The sequence below is a fragment of the Mytilus edulis genome, chromosome 5 (genome assembly GCF_963676685.1).
Source record: "Mytilus edulis chromosome 5, xbMytEdul2.2, whole genome shotgun sequence".
NCBI lineage: Eukaryota > Metazoa > Mollusca > Bivalvia > Mytilida > Mytilidae > Mytilus > Mytilus edulis.
This window is the reverse complement of record NC_092348.1, coordinates 26941612-26966791: the sequence shown is the minus strand read 5'-3', so window position 1 is coordinate 26966791 and position 25180 is coordinate 26941612. Positions and strand designations below refer to the sequence as shown.

The 25180-nt window shown below is 31.2% G+C and overlaps 1 protein-coding gene across 1 annotated transcript; it reads left to right on the top strand.

Moving 5' to 3' along the window:
* The first annotated feature begins 1443 nt into the window (after positions 1-1443).
* On the top strand, positions 1444-23399 carry LOC139523318 (ubiquitin-conjugating enzyme E2 Q2-like). Its single transcript, XM_071317192.1, has 9 exons — positions 1444-1863; positions 4463-4585; positions 5496-5623; positions 6032-6108; positions 6856-6932; positions 7286-7366; positions 10412-10505; positions 12250-12326; positions 18427-23399. Exons 1-9 carry the CDS (start codon positions 1660-1662, stop codon positions 18568-18570), a joined length of 1005 nt encoding a protein of 334 aa, XP_071173293.1. The 5' UTR covers positions 1444-1659; the 3' UTR covers positions 18571-23399.
* Positions 23400-25180: the final 1781 nt, after the last annotated feature.

Below are 25180 nucleotides of genomic sequence, written 5' to 3'. Positions count from 1 at the left end.
GAAAATTGATAAAGGCATTCGAATGTGGAATGGTGGTGTAGCTATTCACGGAACCAAAAAAAGACACGTATATATGTCAATTAATAAACACGATATAAAAACAAGAAGCTGTGGTATAATTGTTAATGATATATCTGTTTACTACAAGCTATAGCTACTTGTGGAAAAAGCTCCAAAAACAATATATTTTATCAAGGAACAGGGTGTGACTTGCTATCTGAAAGACTTTGAAAACACAAAAATCCTTAAACACCATTTTTTTCATAATAATAAGCAGTGTCATCCTCAAAGAACTTTTCAATATTCATAACAAGTAAGCCGACGAACGAACGAAACAGTTTGTTTTTTTTTGTAGTGAGAACATTTTATCAAACCACATATCTATTCTTAATATAACTAGAGGCTCTAAAGAGCCTGTGTCGCTCACCTTGGTCTATGCGCATATCATAAACGAAGGACACAGATGGATGCATGACAAAATTGTGTTTTGGTGATGGTGATGTGTTTGTAGATCTTACCTTACTGAACAATGTTTGCTGCTTACATTTATCTCTATCTAATGAACCTATGAATCTATCCCAGTAGTAAGATTCTTTTGCAAAAATTTACAAAATTTACAAAATTTATTAAAATTGCTAAAAATTGAATATTAAGGACAATAACTCCTTAAGAGATCAATTGACCATTTTGATTATGTTGAATTTTTTGTAGATCTTACTTTGCTGAACAATATTGCTGTTTACAGTTTATCTCTGGCTATAATATTCAAGATAATAACCAAAAACGGCAAAATGTCCTTAAAATTACCAATTCAGGGGCAGCAACCAAACAACGGGTTGTCCGATTCATCTGAAAATTTCAGGGCAGATAGTCTGATAGATCTTGACCTGATGAACAACTTTACCCCTTGTCAGATTTGCTTTAAATGCTTTGGTTTTTGAGTTATAAGCCAAAAACTCAAAAAAGGATTTGTAAATCTTGTTGGGTTGCTGCCCTTAAATTGGTAATTTTAAGGAAATTTTGTCGTTTTCGGTTATTATCTTGAATATTATTATAGCTAGAGATAAACTTTGAACAGCAATAATGTACAGCAAAGTAAGACCTAAAAATAAGTCAACATGACCAAAATGGTCAATTGATCCCATAAGGAGTTATTGTCCTTTAGAGTAAATTTTTAACAATTTTCATAAGATTTGTAAATTTTTACTAATATTTTCCACTGAAACTACTGAGCCAAGTTTATTAAAGATAGAGATAATTGTAAGCAGCAAGAATGTTCAGTAGAGTAAGATGCACAAACACATCACATCACCAAAACACAATTTTGTCATGAATCCATCTGCCAGTGCTTCCTTTGTTTAATATTCCGACATCTATATAGACCAAGGTGAGCGACACAGGCTCTTTATGGCCTCTATTTTGAAGTCATGATGACATTTCTTAATTTAATTAGTCCTTTCTATCTCTTACTAGTATATCTGATTTTACATTATAGACGGTCTTAAATGCCGATATGGCTTATTAGTGTTGGTGCGACATTTCGCTGGGCCGACTTGTCGAATAATTCCAGCAATATTTTTTTTCTGTGGTATAAGCGATATGTTATTTTCTTATTGTGAAATAGAAAGTACAGTCTCATAAACGAATAGGTAAATTTTGATGACAGGGATTATGGATTTCAAAGAAAGTACAGGGGCTTCACAGGCATGGTGCTTGGAAAGTGGAACCTTTTTCAAAGTAGACTTTTTTGATGAAGAGGAAAGAAAAATTCATTTCAAATGGCAAGAAGAGGATGAGGAAGAAAGTTCTGATATAAAATTTAGCATCACAGTCCCAATGGAAGACGACCCAAGCAGTAAATGGGTAACAGTTTGTTTTTGAGTGGATATATATTCCAATCAACACAATAATCATCTTTAAATACTTGAAATCTACAATTAAACATGTCAAAAATTACATAAAGGTATTAGGGCACCATGCAATACAATAAACTATAAGCTGTGTTTGGCAATACTTTTAGGGATTTTTGGTCATCAATGCTCTTCAACTTTGTACTCTATTTGGCCTTTTAAACATTTTTTGATTCGAGCGTCACTGATGAGTCTATTGGTCTATTTGAGACAAAACGCGCGTCTGGCTTAAATTAAAAAATTTGATCCTGGTATCTATGATGGGTTTATCTACATGTATCATGATCATCCCTTTTGGAATTAAAAGTCAGCAGCAAGATGAGCTAGTTGGCAAAAAAAAAATCATAAATAGATTCAAAAGGGCTTCATGCATTCATGAGGGATACTGAGGCAGCCAAATTGAATAATCTCTCTGCCTCCATGCCTCGAATTCTAGTGGAATCGGCACTTGGTTAAATCGGCACATGGTCAAATCGGCACCGGGGATAGTAAAATCGGCACCTGGTTAAATCGGCACCCGATGTAGTCATTTCGGAACCCATGTTAGATATGTTTAATATATATGTTCTATTTCAGTATTTTGAAGAAAAAAAATAAAACAAACAAGGGTTAATCCATATATTGACATATTTACATTTTATTGTTATTTGGGTGGGTGTGTGTGCTTCTATCCTTGGGGTCTACTTTCTACATACAAGGTCATATATGTGCCCCTGGAATAGGTCTCATTTTCAAGTTTGAAAATATATGAATAGGTCAGGAAAACTATCAGAAATATATGCTAAGGTCAAGTGTGGGGTAACAGAAACACAGCGGCTACCCTATCAATTAAGTATTGAAGTGGCCCCCAAGGTTTCTGTAAGCATTTTTCGTTCAATGTAATGTGTGTTCAGAGTATTGGATATTCTTATGCATGTTTTAACCAGATGAATTATGCATATTGTTGGTTTAATGCTGATTGAAGTATCCTGAAAAAAAACCCACCTTAATTACTACTTGGCATGCTTTGTTTGATTAGTAGGGACTCATAGTTTTCCTTTGCAATGTTCTTATATATTCTCGTAATTAAACAACAGCTTATGTATTTAAAGTCATATGAAACCTCAAATTAAAAAAAATATGCATATGTTTTTTAAAACTAAATGGATAGTTTTCATTATACAACTTATGTACATATACTTTTTTCTGAGGAAAATTCTTTAATTTGTCCACATTTAGAAGAAGTTTACTTATTTTTAATTGCTTGCTGCCAGGAAGCAATTCGCCAACATATTTTCCATATGCATAGTGACCTAAGCATGACCCTCCTCGTAAAAATCCCGTGATGGCAATATGCCTGGATTTGTCATTAAAATAAACAATTATCTGATTGTACATGTTAAACATGTGCTTAATACCTATGCTTTTTCATGTTTTTGTTGATTATTTACTATAAGGTGACAACCGGTAAACTTCGGCTTCAAAGCATGACATTTAATGAGTAGCCATATTTGTTAAATCATATAACAGACAGAGAAAAAAAAAATTGACGATTATAATATATATTTGCGTAAAAAATTATAAAACCATGCACAGAGGACTAAGTTTATGATATATACATGCATTGGTTCAAGAATTGGATAAACATTATTTTTCACCAGTCACTCGTTTCTTATGACTTTAAGGGCTTCATTGTTTTATCAAGTTTTTGAAGAAAAAACAGCAATAGCTACCTGTAAATAGTTAAAACAACACAAATGTTAATTATGTAACTGTTAAATTAAAGATAAAACTCTTTAAAAACAATTAATCTGGGACTTCATTTTTTTATCACTGTATCCTTGGAACAGCATATCTATATATGTTCCTGCTGATCTAATTATATTATCCAACCCATGCCGAATTGACTTTAAATGGGTGCCGATTTGACTAGATGCCGATTTAACCAGGTGCCAATTTGACTTTTTCTATGGATGCCAATTTGACCAGTTGCCGATGCCTCTGGGCTCAGATTCCCAAAAGCAAGGATGTATAACTAACATATATGGGATTAATAATATTACAAGGAGGTTTCACAGATAACCTGAAAAACTCCTTAACAATTGATTAAAAACCCAAAAATTGATAGATATTACCCAGAAACTCTATTTATATGGTGTAAATGTCATGCATGTGCAATGCTGCTATTTCAACATTGCTAATGTGATTTAAAACTTCAAGAGTACAATATTTTGTGTCTTGTTTGCAAGATTATTACAGCTTGTACAGAGGTTACACAGACTAAATTTTTCTAAACATGTTAAAGGTAGATATATATATAAATAACATGTATCTATCTACATGTAAATAACGTCTGCCATATTTGCCATATTGTAATACTAGTACTAACAAAAAAATAAATCATCAGAAAATAGAAATAGCAGGTCCACATTGTTACTGTACTGTAACAAAACTTTAACCAATATTTTCTTCCTCCAGAGAATGTGTACATGTATGTGTTAGTTAGTAAAAGTCAATGCTTTTAAGTTATCTTAATATAACATGGCAAATTTAATTTAACATTTCTCTTTTAGATGTTTTGGTCAGAAAATGAAGATGTATTAAACAAAATAATGGAAATGCATGACTACACAGATGCATGTAAAGAAAAATCAATTTTACAGATTCTTTCAAAAATAGATTGCTTGTTAAAACCAGTAAGTAAAGTCAGTTGTGATACAGTGTACTAAGCACAAGATTATAAGTCAGACAAAAAGTACATGATAATTATTACTTACAAAACAGTTTTACGTGGACATAAACAAACAAAGAGAAGATCTTGGTACCAAGGAAATCTACATACAGCTACAGTGTTCTCCCCAGACATTCCATATATAGCATCCTGGTAAAAAAGGAAATTGAAATACCATATTGTTTCTAAAATTATAGCATCACATTCATAACACAAACTATAGGAAAATTAATTCAGATAGCATCACATTTAAGATTATAACATCACATTACCATGATGCTAAAAGGCCCTGGGGAGAACACTGCTGAGCTGATTAAGAATACAGTCTGATTCAAGAACAACAATACATTTATATCACGTATAGTGAACAAACTTGACCATATTGATGCAGAATTATGTTACATGTTAACAGGTCTTTAAAATTGATGTGAAGTAAATTGTATTGTGAACATATTTTTAAAGTGGATTCCGAATTGTATTATATGATTATCATTGTATATAAGTAGTTAAGCCAGACAATGATACTGAATTATGTTATATACATGTATACAGTTAGCAATTCTTACAACATGATTAAACAAATTGATTTTGAATTTTTAGGAGGTAAACATGCATGAAATGCAATCAAAATTCTTGTGGCTATAGCTTGATAGCTGTATAGTTAACTGATTCTAGATTATTTCGTATAGTAAACTTATTCTTGATTATTTTATATAGTTAACTGAGGCTTGATTATTTTGTTTTGTTAACTGATTCTGGAGATTATTTTGTTTAGTCATGATAGTTAACTGATTCTAGATATTTTGTATATATATAACTCATTCTCAATTCTTTTGTATAGTTAACTTCAGCTTATTCTAAATTATTTTTTACAGTTAACTGATCCTGACAATGAATCTGATGCAGATGAGATAGAAGATGACTATTATGCTGATGATGATGTTGATGCTTCTATGCCAGAGGCTGATCAAGATATGGCAAGAGGTGCTGAAGGGGCAGATAGGTAAGACATATCATATATAAGCTTGTAGTCAAAAACTCACAATTGGGAAAGGACAAAATCAGTAAAATTACAGATTACCGGTAGTCTTATTCTTGTCAGCTAAAAAAGGCCTTTGTATGAAAAAATGTGAAAAATTAAAAAGATAAGACTAACTCCCTGATTTACACTACAATGAATGAAAAATATGTATCTAGAACGCAAACAACCAACAATAACCAGTGGATTACACCTTCCTAGCTTTGGACAGGCGGACTCACTGGAGGGTATACAATGGTATAAGCAGTATGTGAGCCATAGATCCTTCGAAGTTCCTATAACCAGAAAAGTGGGTAACAACACACTACATCTTAATATCACTTGCAAGTTCTACTGTTTTAGGAATTTATATTTTTCCTTTATTTATTTAAGTGGCGAAGAAGATGACCTTGGAGCTAATTTCTTTGGTGATGTTGGTTCAAAAGCTGCTGTTGCAAGACTCATGTCAGGTAATTAAAGTCTTTTTTTCAAGATTCTTGTATCATGCGTATGTTTAACAAATTGAATACATAAATATGGTTAACATTTATAAGTAAGTTTGCTTTAAATTTGCTACTAATTGTTATCTAACTATGATTTTTGATTGGAGTTTACTTCAAATGATGTGTCTATGCAATGAATTTATCTTGAGCTCCTACATCTATTATGTGTACACACTAAGAATGACTTATAATTGGAGTTTGTCTCATATAATTTGTCAGTACAATGAATATTTGACTTGACCTGAATCAGACATTAAGCACTTTATCAAACTTAACATCTAAAGAAGTTTTATTGATAATATTTTTTATCAGTCTTGAAGTGTTGTTTTGCAGCACAAAATGTATAAGGAATACCGTATAGTGGCAGAATTTATTTTGGCGATTTTGTTCTATCCGTGAAAATAACCCGCTATACTGTATAACATTAATATGATAATGTTAAAAATGACCTTTTGAGAATATTGTCCTTCAAGTTTTGTAATGAAATGTTTATAATTCTCTGGTCATGACATGCATATTAAGGTAATAGAAAAAACTTAATTGATAAAATTTAGAATGAGAAGGTAAAATGTTTTGAAATATTTTTACAGTAAGAAGATTGTATTTCATCTTAAAGAGTCTACATGTCTTATATCATCTATGCAAATTTATTGCCTTTTGTCAAATTAACACATTCCTTATATTTTAATTAAATGCATTTTTTTTGTTTTACAGATTTAAAAACTATGAAGAAAGAATCATGTAAATTTGGACTTGATGGAAGTCCAAGGGGAGATAATTTATTTATATGGGTAATACATTACATTTTAGGATGGTGTGCCTTAGTGATTGTGTAAATTGTATATCCTAAACTTATGCACTCTCATTGTTTTGACTACTTTTTATGTTGATGTCATATAGAAGATCTACTTGAAACTTAACGGTATATACATGTTTCACTCATAACGTCATAAGTCCTATCAATTACAGGGCTAATAACTATTTTTTTGTTCTGGCTGTTTTTATTAAAAAATTATGATATTTACATAAGTTCAGTTGTAATGGAATAATTTATTTGCTTAATGCAAGCAGAATTGCTATATTTCAATATTTTACTGGTTATTAGATTAAACCATGAATTAATTACATTTCTTATGTTTTATAGGATATTAAATTGAAAGATTTTCCAGTAGACTCAAAGCTTGGTAAAAACCTTACAGAATATTCTCAAAAATTCAAAAGAGAAGTAAGTTTTGATGTACAGTATAAATCATTATGGGAAGAGACTAGTCAAGGTAACATACAGTAACTAAAAGTATGGCTCTAATTACAAAAGGATCCAAACCCGTTGCAATGTACTATTATATACATGTGGATAGATGACAATTGTTTTAATTAATGTATTCCCTGGACTACATGCTTTAGTTTTAAATACCTAATTACAAATTTTTAAAGCGCTTAGAAAAAAACCCAAACTTACATTATTTTTATACGACCGCAAAAATTTTAATTTTTTGGTCGTATATTGCTATCACGTTGGCGTCGTCGTCGTCGTCGTCCGAATACTTTTAGTTTTCGCACTCTAACTTTAGTAAAAGTGAATAGAAATCAATGAAATTTTAACACAAGGTTTATGACCACAAAAGGAAGGTTGGGATTGATTTTGGGAGTTTTGGTCCCAACATTAGAGGAATTAGTGGCCAAAAAGGGCCCAAATAAGCATTTTCTTGGTTTTCGCACTATAACTTTAGTTTAAGTGAATAGAATCTATGAAATTTTGACAAAAGGTTTATGACCACAAAAGGACAGTTGGGATTGATTTTGGGAGGTTTGGTTCCAACAGTTTAGGAATTAAGGGCCAAAAAAGGGCCCAAATAAGCATTATTCTTGGTTTTAGCACAATAACTTTAGTATTAGTAAATAGAAATCTATGAAATTTAAACACAAGGTTTATGACCATAAAAGAAAGGTTGGATTTGATTTTGGGAGTTTTGGTCCCAACAGTTTAGGAATAAGGGGCCCAAAGGGTCCAAAATTGAACTTTGTGTGATTTCATCAAAAATTGAATAATTGGGGTTCTTTGATATGCCGAATCTAACTATGTATGTAGATTCTTAATTTTTGGTCCCGTTTTCAAATTGGTCTACATTAACCCTTTTACCGATTGCTGCCCAGACAGAAGCTACTCTGAGACGATGGCTTCCCTGGCTACTTTTACTCAAGTGGGAGATCTTCATAATAAATGTCAATAAAAACTTGTTTGTAGTTATTTGTGTATTTATTTCATTCACTAACACCATGTTCACAGTTTTGTTTATGTTTTGAGAATTTTTTCTTCATAAAATATTCAAATTTTCAAATTTTCGTCATTATATAGGTGAAATTCTCAATATCTGCTCTTTGACCCCAAATCGTAATTTTTTAACCCAAAACGGCAAAATTTTGATAAATTTTATGAGACTGTACTAATTCCTCACACTGAACGATGTCCATTCCAAGTGTTTTGTACATAAAACGACATTTTATGTCAAAAAAGTATACTAGTTTGGCTTCAATTCTTCCATATTCTTTCAAAAAAAATGTTCCCTCATTTCAAATTCTCGTAAATTCCGTAAATTTCCTCTGATTTTGACACGGTTTTCAACAAACGGAAGCGCCATGTTTACACTTTCATTCGGGTATTCATCAAAGAAAGATAACTCATGTTTGCACTGTTTTGAGCGGGAAATATAAAAGATGTATTCTGATCCCGGTAAAACGGGACTCGTCGTCAGCTGTCTGAAGCGTGAATCCCGGTAAACCGGGACTCATCGGCGAAAGGGTTAAGGTCCAAAGGATCCAAAATTAAACTTAGTTTGATTTTAACAAAAATTGAATCCTTGGGGTTCTTTGATATGCTGAATTTAAAAATGTACTTAGATTTTTAATTATTGGCCTAGTTTTCAAGTTGGTCCAAATGGGGGTCCAAAATTAAACTTTGTTTGATTTCATCAAAAATTGAATAAATGGGTTCTTTGATATGCCAAATCTAACTGTGTATGTAGATTCTTAATTTTTGGTCCAGTTTTCAAATTGGTCTACATTAAGGTCCAAAGGGTCCAAAATTAAACTAAGTTTGATTTTAACAAAAATTAAATTCTTGGGCTTATTTGATATGCTTTATCTAAACATGTACTTTGATTTTTGATTATGGGCCCAGTTTTCAAGTTGGTCCAAATCAGGATTCCATATCAAGTATTGTGCAATAGCAAAAAATTTTCAATTGCACAGTATTGCACAATAGCAAGAAATATCTAATTGCACAATATTGTGCAATAGCAATTAATTTTCAATTGGAGTTATCTTTCTTTGTATAGAATAGTAGTTGATAATATATGTTGGAAATTTGCCAGACATGACTATGATGTCATTTTCTATTTTTATTTGCCAATAACTTTATGTGAATAACTTCATTGGAAATTTGCCAATATAAAATGTTGCTGATGAAGCTTTTTTCCCTTATCTTATCTAAAATGTTTTTAGATAATGTATGTTGGACATTTGCCAGACATGACTATGATGTCATTTTCTATTTTTATTTGCCAATAACTTTATGTAAATAACTTCATTGGAAATTTGCCAATATAAAATGTTTCTGATGAAGTTTTTTTTATTGTTTTATACAATAAACAATTTATATTCACTTTTACTACCAACCAATCTTTACCATTCAGTGATAACAAGCACTTTATTTTACATTTTAATATTTTATGATGTATTTAAAAAAGTAGTTATTGTTGCAAACTCCGTTAGAAATTTGAATTGATATCAGTTTTGGAAAAAGGGAAACGGGGATGTGAAAAAAAATGGGGGGGTAAATTTTTCTCATTTCAGATTTCATAAATAAAAAGAAAATTTCTTCAAACAATTTTTTGAGAGGATTAATATTCAACAGCATAGTGAATTGCTCAAAGGCAAAAAAATTTTATTAAGTTCATTAGACCACATTCATTCTGTATCAGAAACCTATGCTGTGTCAACTATTTAATTTTAGATTTAAATAAGTTTGAAGAAGAAATCTTTAATTGATTTGTAAAATCTTGACATTTGTTTTGTGTAAAAAAAAACATGTAATGTCAAAAATTTGATCACAATCCAAATTCAGAGCTGTATCACGCTTGAATGTTTTGTCCATACTTGCCCCAACTGTTCAGGGTTCGACCTTTGCGGTCGTATAAAGCTGCACCCTGCGGAGCACCTGGTTTGTTTATATGAGAATGTCCATGGTAACACTCCCTTTTGTGTATTTCAGCCAGTAATACAGTTAGAGATGCAGTTTCCACATGATTATCCAATGACACCACCATTTGTCAGAGTAGTTAGACCCAGGTTTAAATTTCTCACAGGTGAGTACCCACATGATTATCAAATGGCACCACCATTTAACAGAGTAGTAAGACCCAGATTTAAATTTCTCACAAGTGAGTTTCGCCATGATTATCCAATGACACCACCATTTGTCAGAGTAGTTAGACCCAGAATTAAATTTCTCACAGCTGGGTTTCCACATGATTATCCAATGACACCACCATTTGTCAGAGTAGTTAGACCCAGATTTAAATTTCTCACAGGTGAGTACCCACATGATTATCCAATGACACCACCATTTGTCAGAGTAGTTAGACCCAGATTTAAATTTCTCACAGGTGAGTACCCACATGATTATCCAATGACACCACCATTTGTCAGAGTAGTTAGACCCAGATTTAAATTTCTCACAGGTGAGTACCCACATGATTATCCAATGACACCACCATTTGTCAGAGTAGTTAGACCCAGATTTAAATTTCTCACAGGTGAGTACCCACATGATTATCCAATGACACCACCATTTGTCAGAGTAGTGAGACCCAGATTTAAATTTCTCACAAGTGAGTACCCACATGATTATCCAATGACACCACCATTTGTCAGAGTAGTTAGACCCAGATTTAAATTTCTCACAAGTGAGTACCCACATGATTATCCAATGACACCACCATTTGTCAGAGTAGTTAGACCCAGATTTAAATTTCTCACAGGTGAGTACCCACATGATTTTCCAATGACACCACCATTTAACAGAGTAGTTAGACCCAGATTTAAATTTCTCACAGGTGAGTACCCACATGATTTTCCAATGACACCACCATTTAACAGAGTAGTTAGACCCAGATTTAAATTTCTCACAAGTTAGAACCCACATGATTATACAATGTCACCACCATTTGTCAGAGTAGTGAGACCCAGATTTAAATTTCTCACAGGTGAGTTTCCACATGATTATCCAATGACACCACCATTTGTCAGAGTAGTTAGACCCAGATTTAAATTTCTCACAGGTGAGTACCCACATGATTATCCAATGACACCACCATTTGTCAGAGTAGTTAGACCCAGATTTAAATTTCTCACAGGTGAGTACCCACATGATTATCCAATGACACCACCATTTAACAGAGTAGTTAGACCCAGATTTAAATTTCTCACAGGTGAGGACCATCTTAATTTGCCCACATCTATGCTTGATAGAGAGGACTTTTACAGTCATTTATTTTCCCGTACGTTTCAGCTGTGACAATGCTTTTTAAATTAGTGTGAATCATTCATAAAAAGGAACTTGAAATTTATCCATAGATGTTTTTATCTAATGCATGTTTAGATTTCTAACTGAGATCTTTGTATCAATTGTTTTATGATTTTACAAGTTATAAAAAGAAGATATATGAATATTGGTCAATCAGTTACAAAGTAACGCCACAAAAAACTAAATGCAACTTGAGGTCAACCAAATTCATAGTCATAGTGCAGGGAAGTGGTAAGAATTGAATGTTTATCATTCTTTAGTGTTACCATTTATGTATAAATATTTAGACTAGAAGTGTTATGATGTGTACAAGATAAATTTGGTATATAAAAAATAGGCGATTTTATTATAAACACTCTATAAAAGTTTACTTGGAAAGGAGAACAACTGTTGATTTTGTATTGGTGAATGTTGTCTTTGTGACATAAGGAAGGCTCTGCTACAATATGCATTCCCTATTTCTGATAGAATTGAATATTCCATATGAATTGACATGTGTTTTCTGAACATTTTTATATTTGCAGGTCACATAACAATTGGTGGCAGTATTTGTATGGAAATGTTAACCAAATCAGGTTGGCGACCAATTAATGATATTGAGGTAATGATAAGAGCAGTGTATGTGTTAATATTATGATGAATTTAAGAAAGGTGAGGTAATGTCAATACAGTCTAAAAATACAACAAACAAAAATATTAGAAAGGGAAAGATGTCTAATGGTATACTAAGGGTAATAGAGGTACAAGGGAGGTAATGACATTACAAAGAAAAATTGTTTTTCATGGTATCAAAATGTGACATATCAGGAAACTTTAAAATCCTTTGCTTGAGGAAGGCAAGACATTATTATATGGCAACAACATACAACTAGCCCTGCCATATTAAATTAAATTGTCTTTGCCAAAAAACATGGTGAATAGTATTTACAATTACTTCTTTTAACTCCATATTCCTAAGAGTAAACACAAAGCATTATGACAAACATGAAAGCCATTTTTAGCTCACCTGGCCTAAAAGGCCATGTGAGCTTTTCTCATCACTTGGCGTCCGTCGTCGTCGTCGTCGTTAACAATTTTTCAAACATCTTCTTCTCTGAAACTACTGAATGGATTTGAATGAAACTTAGCATGATTGTTCCTTAGAGTATCCTGCACAAAGTGTGTGCTTCGATTTTTGATCCGTCAAAAAACATGGCCGCCGTTACTTAAAATAGAACATAAGGGTCAAATGCAGTTTTTGGCTTATATCTCAAAAACGAAAGCATTTAGAGCAAATCTGACAGGGGTAAAAATGTTCATTAGGTCAAGATCTATCAGCCCTGAAATTTTCAGACGAATCAAACAAACCATTGTTGGGTTGCTGCCACTTAATTGGTAATTTTAAGGAAATTTTGCAGTTTTTGGTCATTATCTTGAATATTATTATAGATAAAGATAAACTGTAAACAGCAAAAATGATCAGCAAAGTAAGATCTACAAATAAGTTAATATGACCAAAATTGTCAATTAACCCCTTAAGGGGTTATTGTCCTTTAATGACAATTTTTCACAATTTGTTCATCATATTTGCTAACTTTAAAAAATCTTCTCCTCTGAAACTGTTGAATGGATTTGGATGAAACTTAGCATGATTGTTCCTTAGATTATCCTGCACAAAGTGTGTGCTTCGCTTTTTGATCCATCAAAAAACATGGCCGCCGTTACTTAAAATAGAACACAGGGGTCAAATGCAGTTTTTGGCTTATATCTCAAAAACGAAAGCATTTAGAGCAAATCTGACATGAGATAAAAATGTTCATTAGGTCAAGATCTATCAGCCCTGAAATTTTCAGATGAATCAAACAAACCATTGTTGGGTTGCTGCCACTTAATTGGTAATTTTAAGGAAATTTTGCAGTTTTTGGTCATTATCTTGAATATTATTATAGATACAGATAAACTGTTAAAGCAAAAATGTTAAGCAAAGTAAGATCTACAAATAAGTCAATTTGACCAAAATTGTCAATTGACCTCTTAAGGAGTTATTGCCCTTTAAAGACTTTTTTCACAATTTGTTCATCATGTTGACTTACTTTAAAAAATCTTCTCCTTTGAAACTGCTGTATCAATTTCAGCCAAACTTAGGCTAAATGAGTTTTAGAGTTTCAGAGTATCTAGTACAAATTTTATATTTCATTTCCTTGTATGTCAAGAAACATAGCTCCTATGGCTAAAATAGAACATAGGAGAAAATGATTTTTTTTTTGCTTTTGAAGAAAATAGGACGATTCAAAGAACATTTAAATAAATTGAAAAGCCAAAATAATCATTGATATGAGATTAAACCAAAAAAATTCAGGTGAGCGATTCAGGCTCTTGAGAGCCTCTTGTTTTTGTTTGCTAAAGTTAATAGTTTGAAGAGAGAACAATAAACTTTGGCAAGAAAACTGACAATCTTAGTAAAGAATAAAATCCAATGCACCTTACCAAGATCACGTTTTGAACTCACAACCATAGTTTTTGCAGGTTAGAGATTACCGTAGATGATCTTTTCAGATCACAAAACAATGAGAACCCTCTGAAAATTACAAAATATTTTTATGATCAGATATCTTAGATGATGTTCATAGAATGAAGTTAAAATTGTAAAATTCATTTACTAGTTCACTTCAGTTTTCATTTTTATACGACCGCAAAAATTTTAATTTTTTGGTCGTATATTGCTATCACGTTGGCGTCGTCGTTGTCGTCGTCCGAATACTTTTAGTTTTCGCACTCTAACTTTAGTAAAAGTGTATAGAAATCAACGAAATTTTAACACAAGGTTTATGACCACAAAAGGAAGGTTGGGATTGATTTTGGGAGTTTTGGTCCCAACATTTTAGGAATTAGGGGCCAAAAAGGGCCCAAATAAGAGTTTCTTGGTTTTCGCACTATAACTTTAGTTTAAGTGAATAGAAATCTATGAAATTTTGACACAAGGTTTATGACCACAAAAGGAAGGTTGGGATTGATTTAGGGAGTTTTGGTTCCAACAGTTAAGAATTAAGGGCCAAAAAAGGGCCCAAATAAGCATTGAAGGTTGGGTTTGATTTTGGAAGTTTTGGTCCTAACAGTTTAGGAATAAGGGGCCCAAAGGGTCCAAAATTGAACTTTGTGTGATTTCATCAAAAATTGAATAATTGGGGTTCTTTGATATGCCGAATCTAATTATGTATGTAGATTTTTAATATTTGGTCCCGTTTTCAAATTGGTCTACATTAAGGTCCAAAGGGTCCAAAATTAAACTTAGTTTGATTTTAACAAAAATTGAATCCTTGGGGTTCTTTGATATGCTGAATTTATAAATGTACTTAGATTTTTAATTATTGGCCTAGTTTTCAAGTTGGTCCAAATGGGGGTCCAAAATTAAACTTTGTTTGATTTCATCAAAAATTGAATAAATGGGTTCTTTGATATGCCAAATCTAACTGTGTATGTAGATTCTTAATTTTATGTCCAGTTTTCAAATTGGTCTACATTAAGGTCCAAAGGGTCCAAAATTAAACTAAGTTTGATTTTAAAAAAATTAAATTCTTGGGCTTATTTGATATGCTTTATCTAAATATGTACTTTGATTTTTATACGACCGCAAATTTTGAAAAAATTTTCGTCGTATATTGCTATCACGTTGGCGTCGGCGTCGTCGTCGTCGTCGTCTTCGTCGTCGTCCGAATACTTTTAGTTTTCGCACTCTAACTTTAGTAAAAGTGAAAAGAAATCTATGAAATTTTAACACAAGGTTTATGACCACAAAAGGAAGGTTGGGATTGATTTTGGGAGTTTTGGTCCCAACATTTTAGGAATTAGGGGCCAAAAAGGGCCTAAATAAGCATTTTCTTGGTTTTCGCACTATAACTTTAGTTTAAGTTAATAGAAACCTATGAAATGTTGACACAAGGTTTATGACCACAAAAGAAAGGTTGGGATTGATTTTGGGAGTTTTGGTTCCAACAGTTTAGGAATTAGGGGCCAAAAAAGGGCCCAAATAAGCATTATTCTTGGTTTTCGCACAATAACTTTAGTATAAGTGAATAGATATCTATAAAATTTCAACACAAGGTGTATGACCACAAAAGGAAGGTTGGTATTGATTTTTGGAGTTTTGGTCCTAACAGTTTAGGAATAAGGGGCCCAAAGGGTCCAAAATTAAACTTTGTTTGATTTCATCAAAAATTAAATAATTGGGGTTCTTTGATATGCTGAATCTAACTGTGTATGTAGATTCTTAATTTTTGGTCCCGTTTTCAAATTGGTCTACATTAAAGTCCAAAGGGTCCAAAATTAAACTTATTTTGATTTCAACAAAAATTGAATAATTGGGGTTCTTTGATATGCCAAATCTAACTGTGTTATTAGATTCTTAATTTTTGGTCTCGTTTTCAAATTGGTCTTCATTAAGGTCCAAAGGGTCCAAAATTAAACTAAGTTTGATTTTAACAAAAATTAAATTCTTGGGCTTCTTTGATATGCTGAATCTAAACATGTACTTAGATTTTTGATTATGGGCCCAGTTTTCTAGTTGGTCCAAACAGGATTCAAAATTATTATATTAAGTATTGTGCAATAGCAAGAAATTTTCAATTGAACAGTATTCAGCAATAGCAAGAAATCTTCAATTGTACAGTATTGTGCAATAGCAAGAAATTTTCAATTGCACAGTATGGTTCAATAGCAAGAAATCTTCAATTGACAGTATTGCGCAATAGCAAGAAATATCTTATTGCACAATATTGTGAAATAGCAATCAATTTTCAGTTATTTGGAGTTATCTTTCTTTGTCCAGAATAGATATTTGTGCAATAGCAAGATATTTTCAATATTCTTTGAAAATTTGAGTTATCTTTCTTTGTCCAGAATAGTAGTTGAATCAACTTAAATCATTGTTCTATACAATATACAATGTATTTTCACTTTTACTACCAACTGATAAATTAAAACAATCTTTACCATTCAGTGATAAAAAGCACTTTTTTTACATTTTAATATTTTATGATGTATTTAAATGAGCAGTTATTGTTGCAAACTCCATTAGAAATTTGAATTGAGATCAGTTTTGGAATAAGGAAAAGGGGGATTAAAAACAAAATTGGGGGGGGGGGGGGGGGGGGGGGTCAATTTTTCTCATTTCATATTTCATAAATAAAAAGAAAATTTCTTCAAACATTTTTTTGAGAGGATTAATATTCAACAGCATAGCGATTTTTTTTTTTTAAGTTCATTAGACCACATTCATTCTGTGTCACCAACCTATGCTGTGTCAACTATTTAATCACAATCCAAATTTAGAGCTGAATCCAGCTTGAATGTTGTGTCCATACTTTCCCCAACCATTCAGGGTTCAACCTCTGCGGTCGTATAAAGCTGTGCCCTGCGGAGCATCTGGTTGATTATGGGCCCAGTTTTTAAGTTGGTCCAAATCAGGATTCCATATCAAGTATTGTGCAATAGCAAGAAATTTTCAATTGCACAGTATTGCACAATAGCAAGAAATATCTAATTGCACAATATTGTGCAATAGCAATTAATTTTCAATTGGAGTTATCTTTCTTTGTATAGAATAGCAGTTGATAATATATGTTGGAAATTTGCCAGACATGACTATGATGTCATTTTCTATTTTTATTTGCCAATATCTTTATGTAAATAACTTCATTGGAAATTTTCCAATATAAAATGTTGCTGATGAAGCTTTTTTTCCTTATCTTATCTGAAATGTTTTTAGATAATGTATGTTGGACATTTGCCAGACATGACTATGATGTCATTTTCTATTTTTATTTGCCAATAACTTTATGTAAATAACTTCATTGGAAATTTGCCAATATATAAAATGTTGCTGATGAAGTTTTTTTTATTGTTTTATACAATAAACAATGTATATTCACTTTTACTACCAACCAATCTTTACCATTCAGTGATAACAAGCACTTTATTTTACATTTTAATATTTTATGATGTATTTAAAAGAGTAGTTATTGTTGCAAACTCCATTAGAAATTTGGATTGATATCAGTTTTGGAAAAAGGGAAACGGGGATGTGAAAAAAAGGGGGGGGGGGGGTTAAATTTTTCTCATTTCAGATTTCATAAATAAAAAGAAAATTTCTTCAAACATTTTTTGAGAGGATTAATATTTAACAGCATAGTGAATTGCTCAAAGGCAAAAAAAAACTTTTAAGTTCATTAGACCACATTCATTCTGTGTCAGAAACCTATGCTGTGTCAACTATTTAATTTTAGATTTAAAAAGTTTGAAGAAGAAATCTTTAATTGATTTGTAAAATCTTGACATTTGTTTTGTGTAAAAAAAAAACATGTAATGTCAAAAATTTGATCACAATCCAAATTCAGAGCTGTATCACACTTGAATGTTTTGTCCATACTTGCCCCAACTGTTCAGGGTTCGACCTCTGCGGTCGTATAAAGCTGTGCCCTGCGGAGCACCTGGTTTTATATTTAAACATGTTTCTTAAGTCTATGATTGCTCTGACTTCCTACAGCCTTTTAGGGACTTGATGGGGTTATTGAATGAACCTTAGCCCAATCGTGTAACATAAATGCTGTCAGATGTCTGAGCAATTTTGGATGGATAAATAATTAAGTTGTGGTAATCGAAATTTTGAAGTGTGGGTGTACTACTGATTTTACGAACTGTCTGATATACATATTGTACCATTGTAGATGATTTTAGTTCAAATTCGATCAGAGATAATGTCTGATAAACAGGCTTCACTTGATATGAACGATGCCGATAGACCATACGGAGAACAGGAAGCAAGAGACGCATTTAATAGAATGGTGAAACGATATGGCTGGAATTCATAAAAGGAGAAAATGTTTGTATGTGTATGTTGCATAAGAGAAGATGTGTGAGTCAGAAGTAGACTGTAAGTTAAAGTGTATTTCCTTACAGAAGAGAATCTTGATATGGGAAGGTTAAATTGAGAATAAAATCAGCGAGAGAACGTTTTGAATGCATAATTAGTATTATTATCAGTCATGGACATTTTAGATGTTAGATTTCATACTGTATGGACCAGCAACTTCTATATTTGATTAAATGTGGTGTATGTTTACTGAAACCTTATTTAATAAAGTAGAGAATGTTTTGAATGCATAATTAGTATTATTATCAATCATGGACATTTTAGATGTTAGATTTCATACTGTAGGTCAAGCACCTTCTTTATTTGATGAAACTTCATATATTTTTACTGACACTCTTATTTAATGTAATGAAGCAGAGAGAGTTATGAGTGATCACTGTATTCATTTGTTTATTTTATTTCTGCAATTTTGATTTTTTTTTTATTATGAAACAACACCTATGCGAAATATGGTAAAAAATATTAATTTTTTGCCATATCTCTTAAATAAGGGGTAATAACGGTTTGAATAAATGAGCTCTACTCGTTTTGTTTTTATCCTTCATCAAATATGTATAATATTTTAATCATTGTAGATGGATTAAGTCCCTTTTATGTTAATTTTTCAATTAAATGTTCTCTTTTTACTTGTAATACTTACTTTTATTTGAAGTGACCACTGAGTTTAAAATATATCAGTTTATTTGTTAAATTTTGATTTGATTAAGAAACTTTTCATTGTTGTAAAAGTTAATTTTAGTTAATTCAAATAATAAAACATGTTCTAGTTCATGCAACTTATATTCTAATGGTTGTTAATCCATCTGTGGTTGCATTTTCATGAGAAGAAAAGATGTTTATGTCCTTTATGTTTTATGAATTAATGATTTTAGATGAATGAGTTATAAATATAATGTTGAATTTCATTTTTCTTGTCATTTTTTATTTTAAAAATATAATTAAAAAAAGGTCTCTATAAATGACCACAGTTTTTGGTAGGTTGTAATCCAATATCATATGTATGCAATTTGTTTTATTTGTTTGAGGGAGATATACCGTTATTTAAAGTGAAAACGATTTAACAAACAAATGTTTTATATATTTCTTGACTACATTACAAGGGTTTAAAGAGAATTACTTTTTAGTAAAAAAAAAGATATTCAAAGTGAGTAAAATTTTAGCATAAACAAAAGAAGTTTTTGTGTATATAATTTTTGTTAACCTGCTGATTTTTCAAACTACCAAATGACATAACAGATATGACTTTGTTTATCTTTAGAGAATTTGGTGTGTATAGCAGATTTTAACTAGTCATTTAGTTACTTTAGTACATTAGTGATTTTGCCAGTGCTTATTATAAATCAACCATTTTCAAATAACAAATTTGTTTCTTATCAATTTTTTCCCTTAGTAGATACTGTGGATTCACTTATTTTCGTGGGGACCAATTTTTGTGGAGAACTTACATGTTCGTGGATATTTTTTTCATGTGTTGAAGTCTGCAAACAAGCTTTTAGAAAAATTCGTATTAATTGATTATTTAATTTCGTGATTAACCTGTACCTATAAAATCCACGAAAATTGGTATCCAACAAATAATAATGAATCCACAGTATATAAAAGCAAAAAAAAACAAAAAAAACAACATTTTATTCAAACAAAATTTTTCTAGAATCATAATAATAATAAGTCTAATAAATATACTCTTCTCTATTGTTGAAAACCATATGTTGATCTCTAGGTGTCTTTTGTGTTTTTTTCTATTGTTTGGTTGCTGTTTTTGACATATACTTCATATCTTCATAGTAAACTAAATCCCTTTCAATGTAATTCGAACAATAACAATTTTACGGGTTTACATGTATAAATAAGAGTGAATAATGAGACTTGTTTGTTGTCAGACATTTTAGACTGCGAATTTGATTGAATATAGTCAGGATGTACTTGTTAACCCTTTCCTCCATAATGACGTTTTTTGACACCACCCCCTTTACTCCATAATGACGACTTTTGACGCCTGTGTAGTACCTCAGTTGAAACGCTTTGACTACGAAATGTCTGCATTGGACTTAAAAAAATTAGCATCCAATATGAAAAGGATATTCATAAGAATATCTGATTTGAATTTCATTGATGAAATATTCATTTTCACAATGCATTAATACTTTAAACCCGATGATTTTTTTTTATTAAAAAATCCTATGCAAATCAAGTATGTAAGAAAATAAATTCCACGGAGGAAAGGGTTAACCAATCATTGTGTCACAACTTCATTCAATGAAAGTATATTTATGTCTTGAATATAATTTAATATTCATTTGTAATGTATCAAAATATATAACAAAATTATCATGATTTTTAAATTTGTACAGTAATTTGAAACTTGTCATAAATCTGATTAGTCATATAAAAACTATGTCTAAAAGTTACTACTTTATTTGTTTGAAGCATCTGTTATTGTTATAGAAATCTGGGATTGCGTTAAGTTTCTGGCTGATATGGGGGTGTCGGGATGATACCCAGGCCGATAAGAAAAAGTCCATGCATTAGTCTCAATGTATTGCCTTTCACTAATTAAGTTAATATAGTTATATTATTTATATTGTTCCGCTATGAGTGCAATCAAAACTATTATTTCTTTCCTTTACAAAAAAGGGTTGGTAACTTTGTATACTGGTTTACCTCTGTCCATGTTTGACACCATTTTGAGTTGTCCCATGTTTGCTATTTGAATGATGATTCATATCATATCATACATTTCTAAACATTCTGATAAATCAAATTCTGTAACTTAACAGAAACAAAAAAAATATTTTGCACATCTGAGAGGTATATATGTAGCTCCAACATCTCTGCCATTCCAAAACTATCAGCTCTCAGCATTCTTATTAGGATTAGTGTAAAATAGTTCTCTGACTGCAGAAAACTGTATAATCTTGATTCTTCTTTTTTATTATTAGATATATGTATGATCTCATTTGCTATTGTAAGATAAATAATTTCTGTAAATAATTAAAATCTGTGCTTTTGTGAATTGCAGTTGTAAAAATGTAGCGTGAAAGGGCATATTAACAAAGCAATGTCTTTCTAGGATTATTTTCGTTGGACTTGACATACTGTTAACATATTTTCATAGATACTTTTTATTCACCAGTCAAAATTTTGACGGGACGTATTATGGTATATAAATGTCCAGCATCCGTCTGTCCGTCTATCAGTCTGTCTATCCCGTGTAAACATGTTAAATTGAGAACGACTTATCCAAATTTCATGAAACTTAATATAGTTGTTTCTTATGATGGTCAAACGATCTGTATACTTTTTGGTGGAAATTAGAATAAAACTTTTTGAGTTACGGGACTTTGTAACTAAAACCAGGGTGTGTTTTTTTTCGAATGACATGTCACACCGTATCTCAAAAACAATTTATGATTATTGCTTAAAACTTTACACACTTAGTTATATTAATCTAAAGATCTGTATACATTTTGGTAATGATTCAAACTTTTCTTTTAGAGTAATCGAGTTTTTTTGTAAAAAAAAAAAAGGTGGGTTTCACATGTTGCGCTGTATCTCAAAAACAATATATGATTATTGCTTAAAACTTTACACACTTCTTAGTTATATTAATCTTAAAATCTGTATACTTTTTGGTGACGATTCTAAATTTTGTTGTAGAGTTATTGATTTTTTTTGTAAAATAAAAAAAGGGGGGGGGGAGTTTCACATGTCGCACTGTATCTCAGAAACTGTTCAGATTATTGCATAAACTTCAAACACAAGACGACCTGCGTATCATGCGCTCATGGTGCAGCTGTATATTTGATTGTTTAGTCCTTTTGATCTAATTTCTTAAAGATATGTTTTTTTGACATATACATGACTATTTAAATTTATGTCTTTTTTCTTCTTGCAACACTCACTTAAACGAGTTTTTATAGTATTTCAGAAATCCAGAGAAATATTCTTTGAAAATAAACATAACTTATTATATGCCTCATAAATGTAAAACTACTTGACAATAAATATTTCATTCTATGAAAAACAACAAATTATATGCACTTCATTATTAAAATATTTGGGGTGATTCTGATTGTCTTTTAAAAATTTCTACATTTAATACTTGTAATGATTAATTATAGAACATTCCTTGTTTTTAGTATCTATGTAACACTTGTCAGATTGGTTCTATTTTTATGGTTGTTTTGTTTTTGTGTTACTGTAGAAGTTCTTATATTCAGTATCCTAAATGACAGCTTTTGTATTCTGTTGACAAAAAATTTGCTCATGAGATTTTTATGAGATTTTATTATTAGTATTGGACATCAAACCCTGTCAATGAAACATATTCTTTTTACATGGTATTAAAATGTATGATTTTCATGAGCAATAGAAATTCTTTCTTGGTGTTAATTTAATCTTTATATAATGGTTTTCATGAGCAATGGAAAATAAGAATTGAAACCAAGAAAGAACAGTAATCTAACAAGTACCTTACTTGATTGTTTTATTTTTTCAACATTCAATACTTGGACTTGGTTCGAGTAAAACTGACAAAGCATGATTTTGAATATGTAAATATCTTGTATCTAATTATCTGTATCTGTTGATGTATTTTAACAGTTTAGTGTTTAATGATTGTTTGTGATTTAAAAGTCTGTATATATGTGAATATTTATTTTGATGGAAGAAGTAAAAAAATTTAAGAAAAGCATTGCTTATTGTTTGTACGAAATACATTATTCTGTGATAAAAACCAAACATTATTCAATAAAATATCAAAGAAAAGTATTTGTGTTAGTTGTACTTCTAGTTGATTAATTTTGACTAAATTGGCATGGACAGAATGAAAGGATAGTCTATTTATTGTAAAGTAGGCATACCTATAGTTGTTAAATTCTGTGCTATTTTGGTCTCTTGTGGAGAGTTGTCTCATCGGCAATTATACCACATCTTTTTATGCCCCACCTACGATAGTTGAGGGGCATTATGTTTTCTGGTCTGTGTGTCCATTCGTCCATCCATTTGTCCCTCTTGGGGTTAAAGTTTTTGGTCAAGGTAGTTCTTGATGAAGCTGAAGTCCAATCAACTTGAAACTTAGTACACTTGTTGCTTATCATATAATCTTTCTAATTTTAAAGCCAAATTAGACTTTTGACCCGAATTTCACAGTCCACTGAACATAGAAAATAAAAGTGTTAGTGGGGCATCTGAGTACTTTGGACACATTCTGGTTTATATATACTATATCAACATCTACATAAGTACATGTCCTGAAAATGCATTACACATTTGCCACTAGGCATTTACAAACAAATGTAGCAAGGAAGAATAATCCATTCTTCATTAGAACGTTTGTCATGTCAAGAATGGTTACTAGACCCCCATGTGTTCAGATCAGTTATCAAAACATAAGTTTTAGCATCTATGAAAGTTGCTACAATTATTTACAAAACTTTACATTTTTGTGAAAAAAGATGTTTCTGTAAGACAGCTGTTAAAGGCATTCATACTCAGATCAAATAGATTAGATAGTAATGAACTATATTTAAGTTTTCACATGTTTTGCTTTGTATTGACTCCTGTCTTTTGCTGAAGACTGTAGGTTGACCCCTAGTGTTAAATTTTTCATCGGCTGCTTGCTGTTATTTGGTTATATTATTAAATCATTGGTTCGCTGTGTCATTTGGTTAAGTTTGTCATTTGCTTGATGTGTCCTTTGGTTAAGTTAATCCTTAACTTGTTGTGTCATTTGGTTAAATTTATCATTGGCTTGCTATGTCATTTGGTTAAATTTAGCATTGGCTTGATGTGCCATTTGGTTAAGTTTATCATTGGCTTACTGTGTTATTTGGTTAACTTTTTCATTGGCTGCTTGCTGTTATTTGGTTATATTATTAAATCATTGGTTCACTGTGTCATTTGGTTGAATTTATCATTTGCTTGATGTGCCATTTGGTTAAGTTTATCATTGGCTTGCTGTGTCATTTGGTTAACTTTTTCATTGGCTGCTTGCTGTTATTTGTTTATATTATTAAATCATTGGTTCGCTGTGTCATTTGATTAAATTTTTCTTAATATGTCGTTTGGTTAAATTTATAATTGGCTTGCTATGTCATTTGGTTGTATTTATCATCATTAGCTTGCTGTGTCATAGGATTTTATTTATTATCATTGACTTTCTGTGTTATTTGGTTAAATCTATCATTGGCTTGCTATGTTATTTGGTTAAATTTATCATTGGCTTGATGTGTCATTTAGATAAAATTATCATTGGCTTGCCTTGTTATTTGGTTAGGTTGATCATTTCCTTGCTCGTCATTTGGTTAAATTTATCATTGATATGGTGTGTCATTTGTTTAAATTTATCATTGATATGGTGTGTCATTTGGTTGTATTTATCATTGTCTTGCTGTGTCATTTTGTTCAATTTATCATTAACTTGCTGTGTCATTTGGATAAAATTATTATTGGCTTGCCTTATTATTTAGTTATATTTATCACTTCCTTGCTATGTCATTTGGTTAAATTTACTATTGACTTGGTGTGTTATTTGGTTAAATTCATCA